The sequence below is a fragment of the Phoca vitulina genome, unplaced genomic scaffold (assembly GCF_004348235.1).
Source record: "Phoca vitulina isolate PV1807 unplaced genomic scaffold, GSC_HSeal_1.0 scaffold13, whole genome shotgun sequence".
In the NCBI taxonomy this organism is placed as follows: Eukaryota; Metazoa; Chordata; class Mammalia; order Carnivora; family Phocidae; genus Phoca; species Phoca vitulina.
The window spans coordinates 1,698,647-1,711,705 of NW_022589716.1; the positions used below are offsets into that span (position 1 = coordinate 1,698,647).

At 47.5% G+C, this 13,059-nt stretch overlaps 1 protein-coding gene across 1 annotated transcript; it reads right to left on the reverse strand.

The window, feature by feature from the left end:
* Nucleotides 1–1,646: 1,646 nt before the first annotated feature.
* On the reverse strand, nt 1,647–12,921 carry SMIM7 (small integral membrane protein 7). Its single transcript, XM_032412325.1, has 5 exons — nt 12,848–12,921; nt 12,724–12,765; nt 12,185–12,237; nt 7,863–7,953; nt 1,647–2,767 (listed from the first exon to the last, which is right to left on the reverse strand). The coding sequence occupies exons 1-5, from the start codon at nt 12,871–12,873 to the stop codon at nt 2,752–2,754; spliced, it is 228 nt and encodes a 75-aa protein (XP_032268216.1). The 5' UTR covers nt 12,874–12,921; the 3' UTR covers nt 1,647–2,751.
* Between the last annotated feature and the right edge of the window lie 138 nt (nt 12,922–13,059).

Sequence of the window (13,059 nt, forward strand, 5' to 3'; positions counted from 1 at the left end):
AGTGAACACAGTAGAACCTAAGCCGCCTTAACCACGATCAAACTATGTCGCATCCAGGCAGACCTCATTTGACTGCACTCTGCACACATCGTGTTTTCTAGAAACCCAAGGTTTGCGGCAAAACCAGTATCCTGGCGCCATTTTCCCAAGAGCGTCTGATCACTTCGTATCTCTGTGTCACATTTCGGTAATTCTCACCATATTTCAAACTTTGTCATCGTTACTGTATTTGCTTTGGTGATCTGTGATCAGGGATTCTGACTCACTGAAAGCTCAGATGACGACTAGCATTTGTTGGCGATCAAGTATTTTTTAATTAAGGCACGCACGCCAGTTTTTTAGACGTGATGCTACGGCCCACTTCCACAATGCAGGGTAAATGTAACTTTTATATGCGCCCGGAAGCCGAAACACTCCTTCAACTTGCTTTATTGCAATATTCGCTTTAGTGGGGCGGTCTGGACCTGGACCCACAGTATCTCCAAGGTATGCCTGTATAATGATACCTATAAGGAAAATGCTGGAAAGGAAAGAGGAAGGGGGGAAAAGGTTTTCCATGCTGGAAAACTGTTTCTAGTGTTTTTAAACATCTCTCTTTCACGGTGTGTGTGCAGACTGCACGCACAAATGCAGGCGAGAGTAGAGAAGATGCTAGCAGTGAGCACACCCAGGTTTGAGCACTCGGTCAAGCACTCGGCCCACATTTGAGCATGCTGAGCCTCACAACAAACCCAGGCAGGTGGGACTTCCAGACCCATTTTGCTGACTGGAAACTGAGGCAGGGAGTGGAGAAGCAAGCAGCCAAGGTCCCACTGGCAAGGAGCAGAGACGGGACTTGAACCCACTGGCCCAGAACATAAGCGCTTAAATGCTGGGGAACCCTAGGCACCCAAAACTCAAACTTCGATAACCTTTGATGTTAATGAGGGTTCTTGAAAAGCTTCCTAAAGATGCACATCGGTGAGATGCAACTTTTAAAATGGACAGCAGCCTCCGAAGCTACACTGTTTGCAGAGAGTTTAACAATGAGGTAATAGTTCTCTGGAAAAAAATACAACTATTGAAACAAAATCTCAATGACAGCATTCTCTTCTCAGAGCATGATTCATCCCCATAGCGTACAAATGCCTCGCCTCATTGAAACCTCAGCACCAGTCTGAATAAGGCAGCGAGGTTTCCTCGAACCACTGACACGGCTTGAGGAGTGACTAGCCAAGATCTCCGCACGTCTGTTCTTGCTGACAAGGACACAGGCCTGCGCGAAGCTCAACTCAGCAGCTACGTTCCCGGCTACTGACAAACTATAGGCCTGGGTTTGACAAGGGAATAAATTATAGAAGCAGTGAAGGAGAATGACGTCAGCTACGCAGCAGTAAAAGTGGATTTGACCCTGGTCTAGCAAAACCCCAATATTCTCCCTGGCTCTTTCAATACTTCCCAAAGCAGCCAGGTCAAAAGCCCATTTGCCCAATTCCGGCCTGACATGTATTAAGGAAAATCCAAAACGGGAAATCTAGCACTGCTTCTCTTCTGACTTTTTGACAGCCTCCAAAATGAATCCTCGGTGTTTCCCACAGTGTAATTCAAAACAATTCCAGTTGGAAGTCAGCTAACTTCTTGGTTAAAAAAAATGTATAAACAAAAGATCCTTTTTAGAAATGAGCTTTATTTTCAATGCTACTTAGTTCTGAAAAGTCTGCATATTTACTTTTTCCTCCCACCAGGTTTACCTCCAAATTAGGAATTCAAAACCCACAACAAACAGATCAAACACCTGTAGGATCTGGGTGTGGACCGCTGGCATTTCATTTTGGCGATAAAGGACCTGCCTTTCAAAGAACATTCTATGCAAAATGCTGTACCTTGAATGAGGCTCACTGCTTTTCAACCTTGAAATCACCCACTTGAAAAGAAGACCCAAAATTCCAAGCTTTCAGAACTGGGTCCCAGTATCACCACATAAGTCACTCTCATTCTTGAAACTATACATTTAATGGCCCCAAGAGTTACTTTAACAGAGGGCTGTAAGACAGGGCAAAATTTCTCATAACACCCACATCTGCCCCTGCCAACTGTTCTGTACCTCTCTTCCACGGGAATCAGTAAGGCTTCACCCTTAAAGTCCTGAGGATGACCTCAGAGGCACCGAGTGGCCGAGCAGAGCCCATCGAGACAGGAAAGGAATATGGACACAGGCCCAGCAACAATGAACTTGCTTGTTATTCCTAAACACAGTCCAATAAAGAGGCTGCACCAATCTTAAAAGCGCACCTTTCTGTTTCAGATCCCTGGATAAAACATTATTTTGAAAAATCTGTATAATTTGAACCAAAAAGGAGGCTTATTAAAAATAAACCAAGAAATATCCAGAAATGAGTTTCTAGTACAAGCTTGCTAGAAGACGAATTCCAATCTAAAAAAACAATCTACACAACGTTCTTTTATCTGCGGGGAATGCACTGTTATCACATCCCCTCCATAAACCCTCCTAAAACTCCTTAAGTAGACAGCATTTCAACGCAGAGACCAAAGTGAAAATATCTTTGAAAAGAAAACAATGACGTGGCTGGGAAGCCGTGTGCAGCTTGGCGAACATTTTTTCCACCCACCAAGAACTTGGGCTTTCTGGGAAGGTCGCTTGTTTTCCGGTCAAAACCATTCTTGAAGTCGTCAGGAACGGAGAAAGGGAGACTCGGCATCTGGGAAGATGGTTCCTGGTTCCTGGTTCCCAGGAAGGTGTGTATCTGGGGCTCAGGAGCCAAACAGCCTGGAAAAGTCAGAGGGCAGAGATGTCCGTGAGGATGGGAAGGATGTAAAGCTATATAGCTCGGAAAACACTTTCAGAAAATATTTTCTGTTACTATTATTAAGATTATTTTATATTACTTATGGCTTTGTAAGTAGCTCTTCTGTTACACAACATGAATATACTTAATGCTACCAAACAGTACATTTTATTTTATTTTTTTAAGTAGACTCCACGCCCAGCATGGAGCCCAATGCGGGGCTTGAACTCATGACCCTGAGATCAAGACCTGAGCTGATAGCAAGAGTCAGACACTTAACTGATTGAGCTACCCGGGCATCCCCCAAACAGTACATTTTAAAAATAAAAAAGCTATTTAAGAAAGTATCTGCTTCATCAGAATCTGTAACATTTTATTTCAGCCCATTCTTTATTACTGCAAGTCAATGATACAAATGATTACAGTTAACTCTGTTCATTGAAGAAAATCTGAATGGGAAAGGCCTGGGAACTGTATAAAAACCCATGAAGTTGAGAACGGGGATGTAGTTATGACAGAGGTCTACAGGGGAAAACCACAGAACTGTTAAAAAGATACATATATGGGAACTCTGTTATCTTTGCAACGTTTCTATAAAGCTAAACTCTTTCCAAGAACAACAGATGGTGCAGGATCACCACATGCAAAAGAATGAAGTTGGATCCCTACCTCACACTATATGCAAAATTTACCTCAAAGTGGGTAATAGACCTAACTATTAAAATTAAAACTATAAAACTCTTAAAAGAAAACTTAGGGGGTGTCTGGGTGGCTCAGTCAGTTAAGCGACTGCCTTCAGCTCAGGTCATGATCCCAGGGTCCTGAGATCGAGCCCCGCATCGGGCTCTCTGCTTGGCGGGAAGCCTGCTTCTCCCTCTCCCATTCCCCTTGCTTGTGTTCCCTCTCTCACTGTCTCTCTCTGTCAATTAAATAAATTTAAAAAAAAGAAAGAAAGAAAACTTAGGCCTAAATCTTCGTGACCTTGGGTTGGGCAATGATTTTTAGCTACAACACAAAAAGCACAAGCAACAAAAGGAGAAACAGATAGACTGGACTTTATCAAAATTAAATTTTTTTGTGCTTCAAAGGACACCATCGAGAAGGTGAAAAGAAAACCGAGAGAACGGGAGAAAATACTTGAAAATCATGTATCTGATAAGGGACTGGTTTCTAGACTATAAAAAGAACTCTTATAACTTAGTTATTACCCAATTAAAAACTGGACAAAGGACCTAAATAGACATTTTTCCAAAGAGGACATACAAATGACCAAGAAGCACATGAAAAGAGGCTCAATGTCACTAACCATTGGGGAAATGCTAATCAACCTTCACGTCCACTAGGATGGCTCTAATCAAAAAGACAGACAATAACAAGCGTTGGCAAGGATGTGGGGGAAATTGGAACCATCATACACTACTGGTGGGAAGGCAAATTGCTGCAGCTACTTTTAAAAAATAGTCTGGCAGAACCTCAAACAGATAAATATAGAGTTACCATATGACCCAGCAATTTCACTCCTGCATATATACCAGAGAGAACCGAAAACTTAAGTCTGTCTACACAAAAACTCGAACACCAGTGTTTGTGTCCGCAATCTTCATAAACAGGCCCAAAATGGAAACATTCCAGATAGCCATCAACTGATGAGTGGATAAACAAGCTGCGGTAAAAGACATACAATGGACTGTTCTTCAGGCACAGAAAGGAATGCAGTGCCAACACACACTACAACACGCTGGAACGTCTAAGACATCACGCTGCGTGAAAGAAGCAGGACACAAAAGGGGCCATATGTTGTTACGATTCCGTTTACAGGAAATATCCAGAACTAGCAAATCCATAATGACAGAAAGTAGGTAAGTGGTTACCAGAGGCTGGAGGGAAGAAGAGGCAGTCACTGCTTAATGGGTATGAGGTTTCCCTTTGGGGTGATGAAAATGTTCTAGAACTGCACTGCGGTGGTGGTTTCACAACCCTGTGAATATACTACAAAATACTGAACTGTGAAGACTGACTGCCACTTTTTTACTTATTAATCTTGCTCCATGATTTCACACCCTCATTTTCTCCGTATCTTCCCCCGTATTTTATTATGAAGGTTTTAGCATAGAGAAGAGTTAAAAGAACAGTTCAGTGAACTCCGCATATGTACCACCTCCGTTCTACAATTAACACTTTGCTTTACATGGGGGCCTGGGTGGCTCAGTCAGTTGAACCTCCGACTCTTGATTTCAGCTCAGGTCATGATCTCAGGGTGGTGGGATCGAGCCCCACATCAAGCTCTGGGCTCAGCAGGGAGTCTGCTTGGGATTCTCTCTCTCCCTTTTCCTCTGGCCCTCCCCCTGCACGCACACTCTCTCTCTAATTAAAAAACAACAACAACAACAAAAAGCTTGGGGCGCCTGGGTGGCTCAGTTGGTTAAACATCTGCCTTTGGCTCAGGTCATGATCCCAGGGTCCTGGGATCGAGTCCTGCATTGGGCTCCCTGCTCAGCAGGGAGCCTGCTTCTCCCTCTGCTCCTCCCCCTGCTCATGCTCTCTCCCCCTCCTCGCTCTCAAATAAATAATAAATAAATAACTTTGCTTTACAGTGTACCTACCCAATTATTCGTCTATCTTATTTTTGATATGTTTCATAGATGCAGATATCAATATTCGGTCCCCCTAAACACTCGGGCACGTTTCTCTCCATACTTCAAGTTTTTCATGACTTTTTAAAAAAATTTCCCAAGTAGCTCAGCTCAAGCAATATAAAAATGGGTACAGGGGAACTGCAAGCCATCCCCTCAGGCCCTGTTAATCTCCTCAGCAATCCGAGCATGGTCACCTCTGTGGACAGCCTGGAGCAGATCCTTCCAGCTCCCTGGGTGGAAGTGTTTTCTCCACAGACTTCGGGCATTTATTCAGTGCTTACTGCATGCAAATCACAGCCGAGGCTGGAATGCGCATGTAAGTGACATCCAGCCTTCTTTGCTTTCGAAACACTCCCCTGTGTAGACAGAACTTGCAGCACCTCATCAGCGATGAAGCCTCGACAGCAGCTCATATGGGCGTCCTTTTGAGTTACCTGACTCCTCCCCAGTTCTTGGACATTTAGGTGATTTCCAGTTTTTTTAATATCCTGGGAAAGCCAGTCACTGCCTCCCTGACAGAGTCCTTTCTGAAGAGGATCTTCCCTCACTCGTGGCGCCTACTGAAAGAGGTGGCCCAGGTTAGGGGTTGGCAAAAAAGCCACATAGTAAGTAGTCTGGGCTTTGCATGCCAGGCAGTTTCTGTCATAGGGCTTCGAACCCCTCTGCTATAATGCAAATGCAGTTACAGAAATGGGTGTGCATGAAAACAGGAAACAGATAGATATGGCCCACGGGCTGTGGTTTGCTGACTCAACCTCAATGATTATGCTGGAATCAGGATAACCCCCATCTAACTGGACCTGGGTCACACCTAGCTAGGTCAAGCAGGTTCCACTCCCAGGAAGCAAAATCAGGACACCAGGCTACAAAGATAGCCTTGAGCTGAGCTAGGAGGTCACAGAGCCTAAGGTGACCATCTTGGTCACGGGCCAGCAAATGAGCCATAAAGGGAGCTAGCTGGACGACAGGATGAATGCAGCCAATGAGCAGAACAGAACAATGAAAACAGAGTTCTTCCCTGCCCCAGGACCTTTGCACGTGCTACCATGCCTCCCTTTAGCTCTGCAAATGGCAAGGCTTCCTCCTGTTCTTTAGGTTTTGATTTAAATAGCACTTCTCTGTGGGCCTCTTCCCGACCATCGCCTAAACTGAGAGCCTCCCATTTGCCTCATGAGTGATTCTTCCCTATTTATTTGTTTTTCTGTCCCTGTCCCAACTGCCATACTATGCCTTCGCTAATGGCAAGGACGAAGGCTGTCCTGGTCTCAGCTATAAACCCAAGGTGCAGCCCACACTGGATAGTTGTAAATCAATAAATGAAGGAAGGAAAGGACAGGTGCGAACCTGGAAAGACCAACGCTGTTCTACTTCCTGTGAATCCTAGTTACATTCCCTATCCTCTTCTGCAAACTCCCTGATCTCTTCACCAGCCCTCTTTGTACCTGCACAGGCCTCATCCAAGCTCCCAAAAAGGGCTTCTCTGGGCACACACCACGGTCCTCGTTCTGGGCTCTTAAACACTTTCCAGTGGCACAGTGAAACTCCTCCTCCCCCCATCTCCTGAGTCCTGGAATCATCCCCTCTAACAGCCATGGGGCTGGCACAAGGACCACCCAGCAACCCCAAATGCAGCATCCCAATTACTCAGGAGAGCCGACTTTTCATTCTCTTCCTCTTTAGGGGGAAGAATGGGACCAGCCCAGCATGATGAGCCCAGATGATAGCACACCAGATTCTCCTACAGTTTTTTTCCCTGAGCCTGTTTACTAAGGAGTCTCACAATTCTTCAGCAGCGGCATCAAAATTAAGGCCCCGCTCCTTGCTCGGCGGGAAGCCTGCTTCTCCCTCTCCCACTCCCCCTGCTTGTGTTCCTGCTCTCGCTAACTCTCTCTCTCTGACAAATAAATAAATAAAATTTTAAAAGAAAAAAAACAAAATTAAGGCCCCCAATGGTGGAAGGAAAACCAATCCGATTAGATTTTTTTAAGCCTAACGAGGAAATGAAAAATAGGCATGAAAACAGAAAGAAGTCTGAATACACTTCTGAGGGCTACCGGCAGGAGAGGAGCAGGGCTCGGCAGCACGCTGCCAAATAAGCCACATTGTCCACCCTGGCAGACATCGAGTACAGGCTAAACAGGGCAGAGCAGGCAAGAGGTTAACAGGGCCATGGGCTCGAGGGAAGGCATCTCTTGGCAGCCTCTGCTACGGCACCAGGAACAGCCAGGACTCGGAGAACACTGTGTCCCAGTCAAAGCTCCAGCCTAGACCACAGTGACACAGTTTAACCTTTGTAGACCCTACTTCCCTCTCTAGCTTGGGAGAGTTCTTATTTTGAAAGCAGAAAGCGTGACGCGGAAGTGCAGAGAGACGACAGGCAGAGGGTGAGCATCCGGTGGGTCATTCTGGACAATGAAGGGGACAGGCAGGCCGGACTTACACGATCATGCAGAACATCATGAAGACATTCCACAGGGCGATGAAGATCCGGAAGTATCTGAGGCTCAGTAAGAACTCCCGGATGTTGTCACCTGGAAAGTCAGAATGCGTTTTTATAAGCACTGCTGACATTTCTGTTGTCGCGACCGCAGTGCGCTTCTGCAGTTTCCACCAGCCCCAATCCCACCGCCCCACGTTCCGGGGCCAGCACAGCTTTTCCTGTGGGTCGCCTCTGCTCCCCGACCCTTGGCACTCTGGCAATAGCTGCCACTGACCAACCCCTAAAAGCCCTCAGCCTCTGATTGGCTCGGGGGGGGGGGGGGCACGTGACCCAAGACTGCCCCTTGAGAGTCAGCCCTGGGACTTTGGTCAGTCTGCCCAGTGAGAGTCAGGCCTGGGACTTTCATCCCAACTACTGGGAAAGAGGCACTTGCTTTCTGTCAGCCTTTCTGGGCTAGGAAGACATAAACCCAGTCCTTTAGGGCAGGGGTTGGCCAACTATGGCCCATGGGCCAAAGCCAGCCCCTACCACCTGTTTCTGCATGGCCCATAAGCTAAGAATGTCTTTAAGGCTTTTTAATGGCTAAAAAGAAAATCAACAGAGTATCTTGCGAGACACAGAAATTACATGAAATTCTCATTTCAGTGTCTATGAATAAAGTTTTATCAAAATACACCCATGCCCGCTCATGTATATACAGGCATACCTTGGAAATATTGTGGGTTCGGTTCCAAACTACTGCAATAAAGCAAGTCTAATGAATGTTTTGGTCTCCCATTGCCTATAAAAGTTATGTTTACACTACACTATAGTCTATTAAGTGTGCACTAGCATTATATCTAAAAAATAACGTCAATACGTGAATTATAAAAACATCACTAACGGGGCACCTGGGTGGCTCAGTCATTAAGTGTCTGCCTTCGGCTCAGGTCATGGTCCCAAGGTCCTGGGATCAAGTCCCACATTGGGCTCCCTGCTCAACGGGAAGCCTGCTTCTCCCTCTCCCATTCCCCCTGCTTGTGTTCCCTCTCTCGCTGTGTCTCTGTCAAATAAATAAAATCTTTTTTTAATACTTTTCTTTTTTTTTTAAAGATTTTATTTATTTATTTATCAAGCCCAATGTGGGGCTTGATCCCAGGACCCTGGGATCATGACCTGAGCCGAAGGCAGACGCTTAACGACTGAGCCACCCAGGCGCCCCAAATAAATAACATTTTAAAAATATATATATATATCACTAACAAACACTAACCATCATCTGAGTTTTCAGCACGTCGTAATCACTGATTACAGATCACGAGAACAAATACAACAATAATGAAAAAGTTTGAAAAACTCCGAGAATTACCAAAATGTGACATAGAGACACGAAGTGGGCAAACGCTGTTGGAAAAATGGTTCCCCAGACCTGCTCGCACAGGGTTGCCAGAAACCTTCAGTTTGTAAAAATAACAGTATCTGCAAAGCACAGTAAAGCAGCACAATAAAACGAGGTATGCCTGTATTTCCCACAACTGCTTTCAAGGAACAGAGCGGACATGCTGCACCAGGCAATGTATGACCCACAAAGCCAAAAATGTTTACGATCTGACACTTTACAGAACACTGGGCCCCGCCCTGTTCTAGGGTCATCTTTTGTCAACACAAGCCAGCCTGACAGTAAAACCAACCTAGATGGAAAAAGAGAGCTGGAGAGGGTCACACACAGGAGGGCTGGTTTGAGCCCTGAGGGTGGGTGTGCCCCAAAACAGTTCCACCCTTGGAGGTTTCCATTTGTTCCAATCACTTTGGGCTGGGTTTTCAGTGTTGGCACCTGAAAAAGCATACTAATTCAGGCAAGTAAAAATGGGGTTTTGCTTTGATGGTGACTTACTCTAGTCCCCTGATGCCGCAGAACAAAACCCGTTCCAAGAGGAAGCAACTTGGTACGTTAAGACTCCAGAGGTATGGGTTCCAGAACCTTCCTCCAGGGTTTTAAGTTGCTCACCTCTCTAATCCTCCAGAATGGAATAAATGGGTCCACGTGGGGTCATCTACAAGGGTGCTACCCAAAGCGTCATCTATAGACCAGGGCTGTCCCATAAGTACAGAATACCAGGCAGGAGCTCAGAAAGTTACACCCGGCACCGCTGCACCATCCAGGGACATGATGAGCACACACAGTCTTGCTGAACACAGTTTAGACGAGTCTGGTACCATCCAACCCACTGGGAGAGCCACGTGCAGCCCAGCCCAGACTGCAAACGTCAAACACGGGTCCAGCCCCAGGATGTTTGAGAGGCGCTGCTTGACGAGGCCCTTCTCTGGGCCCAGCATCACAAAAACAGGCTTTCCTGCCATCAACAGATGCTAAGTGAAGGCCACTAGTTCCAGGCAACAGCCAAGTGCAGGGGATAGAGGGAGGACCAAGACAGATATCCCTGCCCTAAGAAGCTCACACGCAGGACAAATACTAAAAAAGTAATCAGACACCTGATTATTCACCATGGCCAGTGCCATGGGAGCATACAATGGGGGGATGCCAACCTAGCCCTTGTCAGGGAGCGGGGGTCAGAAACCTTTGAGGAAGCACATAAGCTCCGACCTTAAACATGGGCAGGAGTTTACTGCCCTTCCACACAGGTGACCTTGCTCAGTCGCCGGCCTACATATGCCCCAGTTTCCTCCTGTGTAAATGGGGGTGACAGCAACTAGGAAGACCTCAGCACAGTGCCTGGCACACAGCTCTCAACAGATGCAGCCACTGCGGTATGAGGGGTCAGCTGGGCACAGGGAGAGAGGCATTCTCTGCAGTGGCAGCAGTAAGCACAGAATACTGGCTGGAAGGAGACGTGCAGAGAGCCCCTGGTCAGAGGGAAGCCACTGTTGTGACTGTCCTTGTCACTGACTGACTCTCACCGCCACCAAGCCCTTCTACTCTCCCACCACCCCCCCCACCAGCTCCAATTTAGATCTCTAGACTACAGCCCCAGGAGTTGGTATAGTACCTTCCACAGAGCGGGTAAGTGATACATACAGCTGCTGAATGAACATATGAATGAATGGATGGATGGTTTAGTGACAGGGGACAGCCTATGGGGTCAGAAAAACTCAGGTTCAATCAGGATGCTGTCACTGATTTCCTACATGGCCACAAGCAAGTCAAGCCACAGCCCTGAACCTCAGTTTCCTTGTCTGTAAAATGGGAAAATGCCCTTTACCTTTCAGGGATAGAGGCAGAGTAACACACCCCCAGGAAGCACCTAACAAAGCAGCCGCTACCAGATGGGCCCCCAATAAAAGGGAGTGGTCCGATCGTCATCAAATTCACTGCTCCTCGGGGTTCCTATCATTCCCATGCAACACTCCATCACGGCACCCACCACCTTGGCTGCCAACGCCACCGGCTCAGGGGTCCTTCCCTCCACACACTGCAGCATCCCTCTCCTCACCTCTCATCACCTCCGTCACCATCTGTTCCTTATTTAGGAACTGCTTGTCCCACCCCAGAGCAGTACAACCCACAAGGTAGGAATTTCATCTGTCTTGTTCTCTGCTGTGTCCCCAGAATCCAGGACAGTGGCAGCCATGTGGCAGGTGCTCAATAAATGCTTGGTGAATGATGCATGGACATAGAAGTCATGTGTAGGTCCCATTAGGTTTCAAATAGTCAGATGAATAAATTCCAGGGCCCCCAGGACAGGTGAGATGATATAAAGATGAGGAGATTGGGGCTGGGATGAGGCAGATGCCACAGGTCCTGCCTCAACAGGGTCCTGTTTTTCTCAATTTCATCCAGTAGGTGCCAAGAGGTTGCCTGAACCCTGAGCTATAGGATGTTCAGATTTTTCTTGATAAATCAGACATCTGAATTTTTATGTGACATCTGATTTATTTGAAAGCTAATGTTGGCATCTAATTAAAATACGTCTGCAGCACTCTGAAAGCGATGGCTACTTGTTCATTCATTCATTCATGCTGGAGGTCGGGCACCACAAGGGCACAGGAATGGGCCAAAACAAGTAAGAGCAAGTATGAGGGACGAATATTAGCCAGAGGATAACATTCATAAAGGACAATCATGACTGTAGGAAGTGATATGAGTGGTGACATACGCAGGGAGGTCTGACCCGGAGAAAGAAGTGGGTGACAGAGGTGAGCAGAAGGAACAGAAAATCTTCAGGCCCATTTCTCCCTCTCTCCCTCTCCCTCTCACAATCACAATCACACACACACACACACACACACACAACTATTGAAAAGAAAACTAAGGTAGGGCTTGGTGAGAAAAAATTGTTCTCTCTGAAATGGACCAATTTCAGACTCCAGAAAGGAGGCCTTACCTGTGCTGGGCTCCCTCGACTCCTCCCCAAAGCCCTGCGTGTCCTTCTTTTTCCTACAAAGAGGAACAGACAATGTCCACTTTTGGTGGGACATAAAGACCACTCGATCCCCTGGCCCTGACCCCCAGCTCAGAGGGCCTCAGACACTCAGTTTCGGCTCTAGCCTTGCAGGTGAGTTGTTGTGTGACCTCGGGTGGTTCAATGCCCCTTTCTGGACCATCATCTACCTGCCAATCACAGGCCTACAGCCACCAAGGGGAGAGGTTGGTCCGTGGGTACAGAATAGGGCTAAGAATTTTGTGGGGGACGGGCCGGAGGCTCTCCGGGATGCGAGAAGAGAGATCCCCGGGAAACGGGAGTCTGTATTTCAAACCACCTTGGAGCGTAGGGTCACAGGAGGATGGACCAGGCTGGAGGCGTGGCCAAAGGGAGGGCTGGGGCTTAGGGGCGTAGCCTACGGCATGGGGCGGGCTCACGCTCGCGGGGGCGGGCCTATGGGCCCCCTGGGTGGAGCCGCGATCGGAAAGCGGCCTACTCACAGCTTAAAGTTGAGCACTGCCCCTGCGTTCATCAGCAGCGTCCTGCGAAGGGAGAATGAGGTTACCTGGGCCGCCCCTCGTCCCTTTCACCCTTCTTACCCCAGCCTCTGGCCCCCCTAATTACCCAAACAGCAGGATGTCCCCGATCATCCTTTCGGCCGAAGCGTCCGTCAGAACCGGAAGCGGAAGTCCCGGAGGGGGAGGAGAGAAGAGCACGAGCCGACCAATCTCGAAGCCGCGCTGGCGAGGGCTGGTCCAATCGAAGGCCAAGGCAGGCAGGGTCCCGCCCTCTGCAGGCCAGGCCCCTTTAGGAAAGAGCGAGCGCCCCTTCTCGCT

Bases quoted from the DNA above. Each gene is read 5' to 3' on its own strand.
- SMIM7 (XM_032412325.1), bottom strand. From the start codon at position 12,873: ATGATCGGGGACATCCTGCTGTTTGG. The intron at 12,238-12,723 runs GTGAGTAGGCCG...TCCTCTTTGTAG, and splicing joins GCAGTGCTCAACTTTAAGCT to GAAAAAGAAGGACACGCAGG. The intron at 7,954-12,184 runs GTAAGGCCTCCT...CTGACTTTCCAG, and splicing joins GTCGAGGGAGCCCAGCACAG to GTGACAACATCCGGGAGTTC.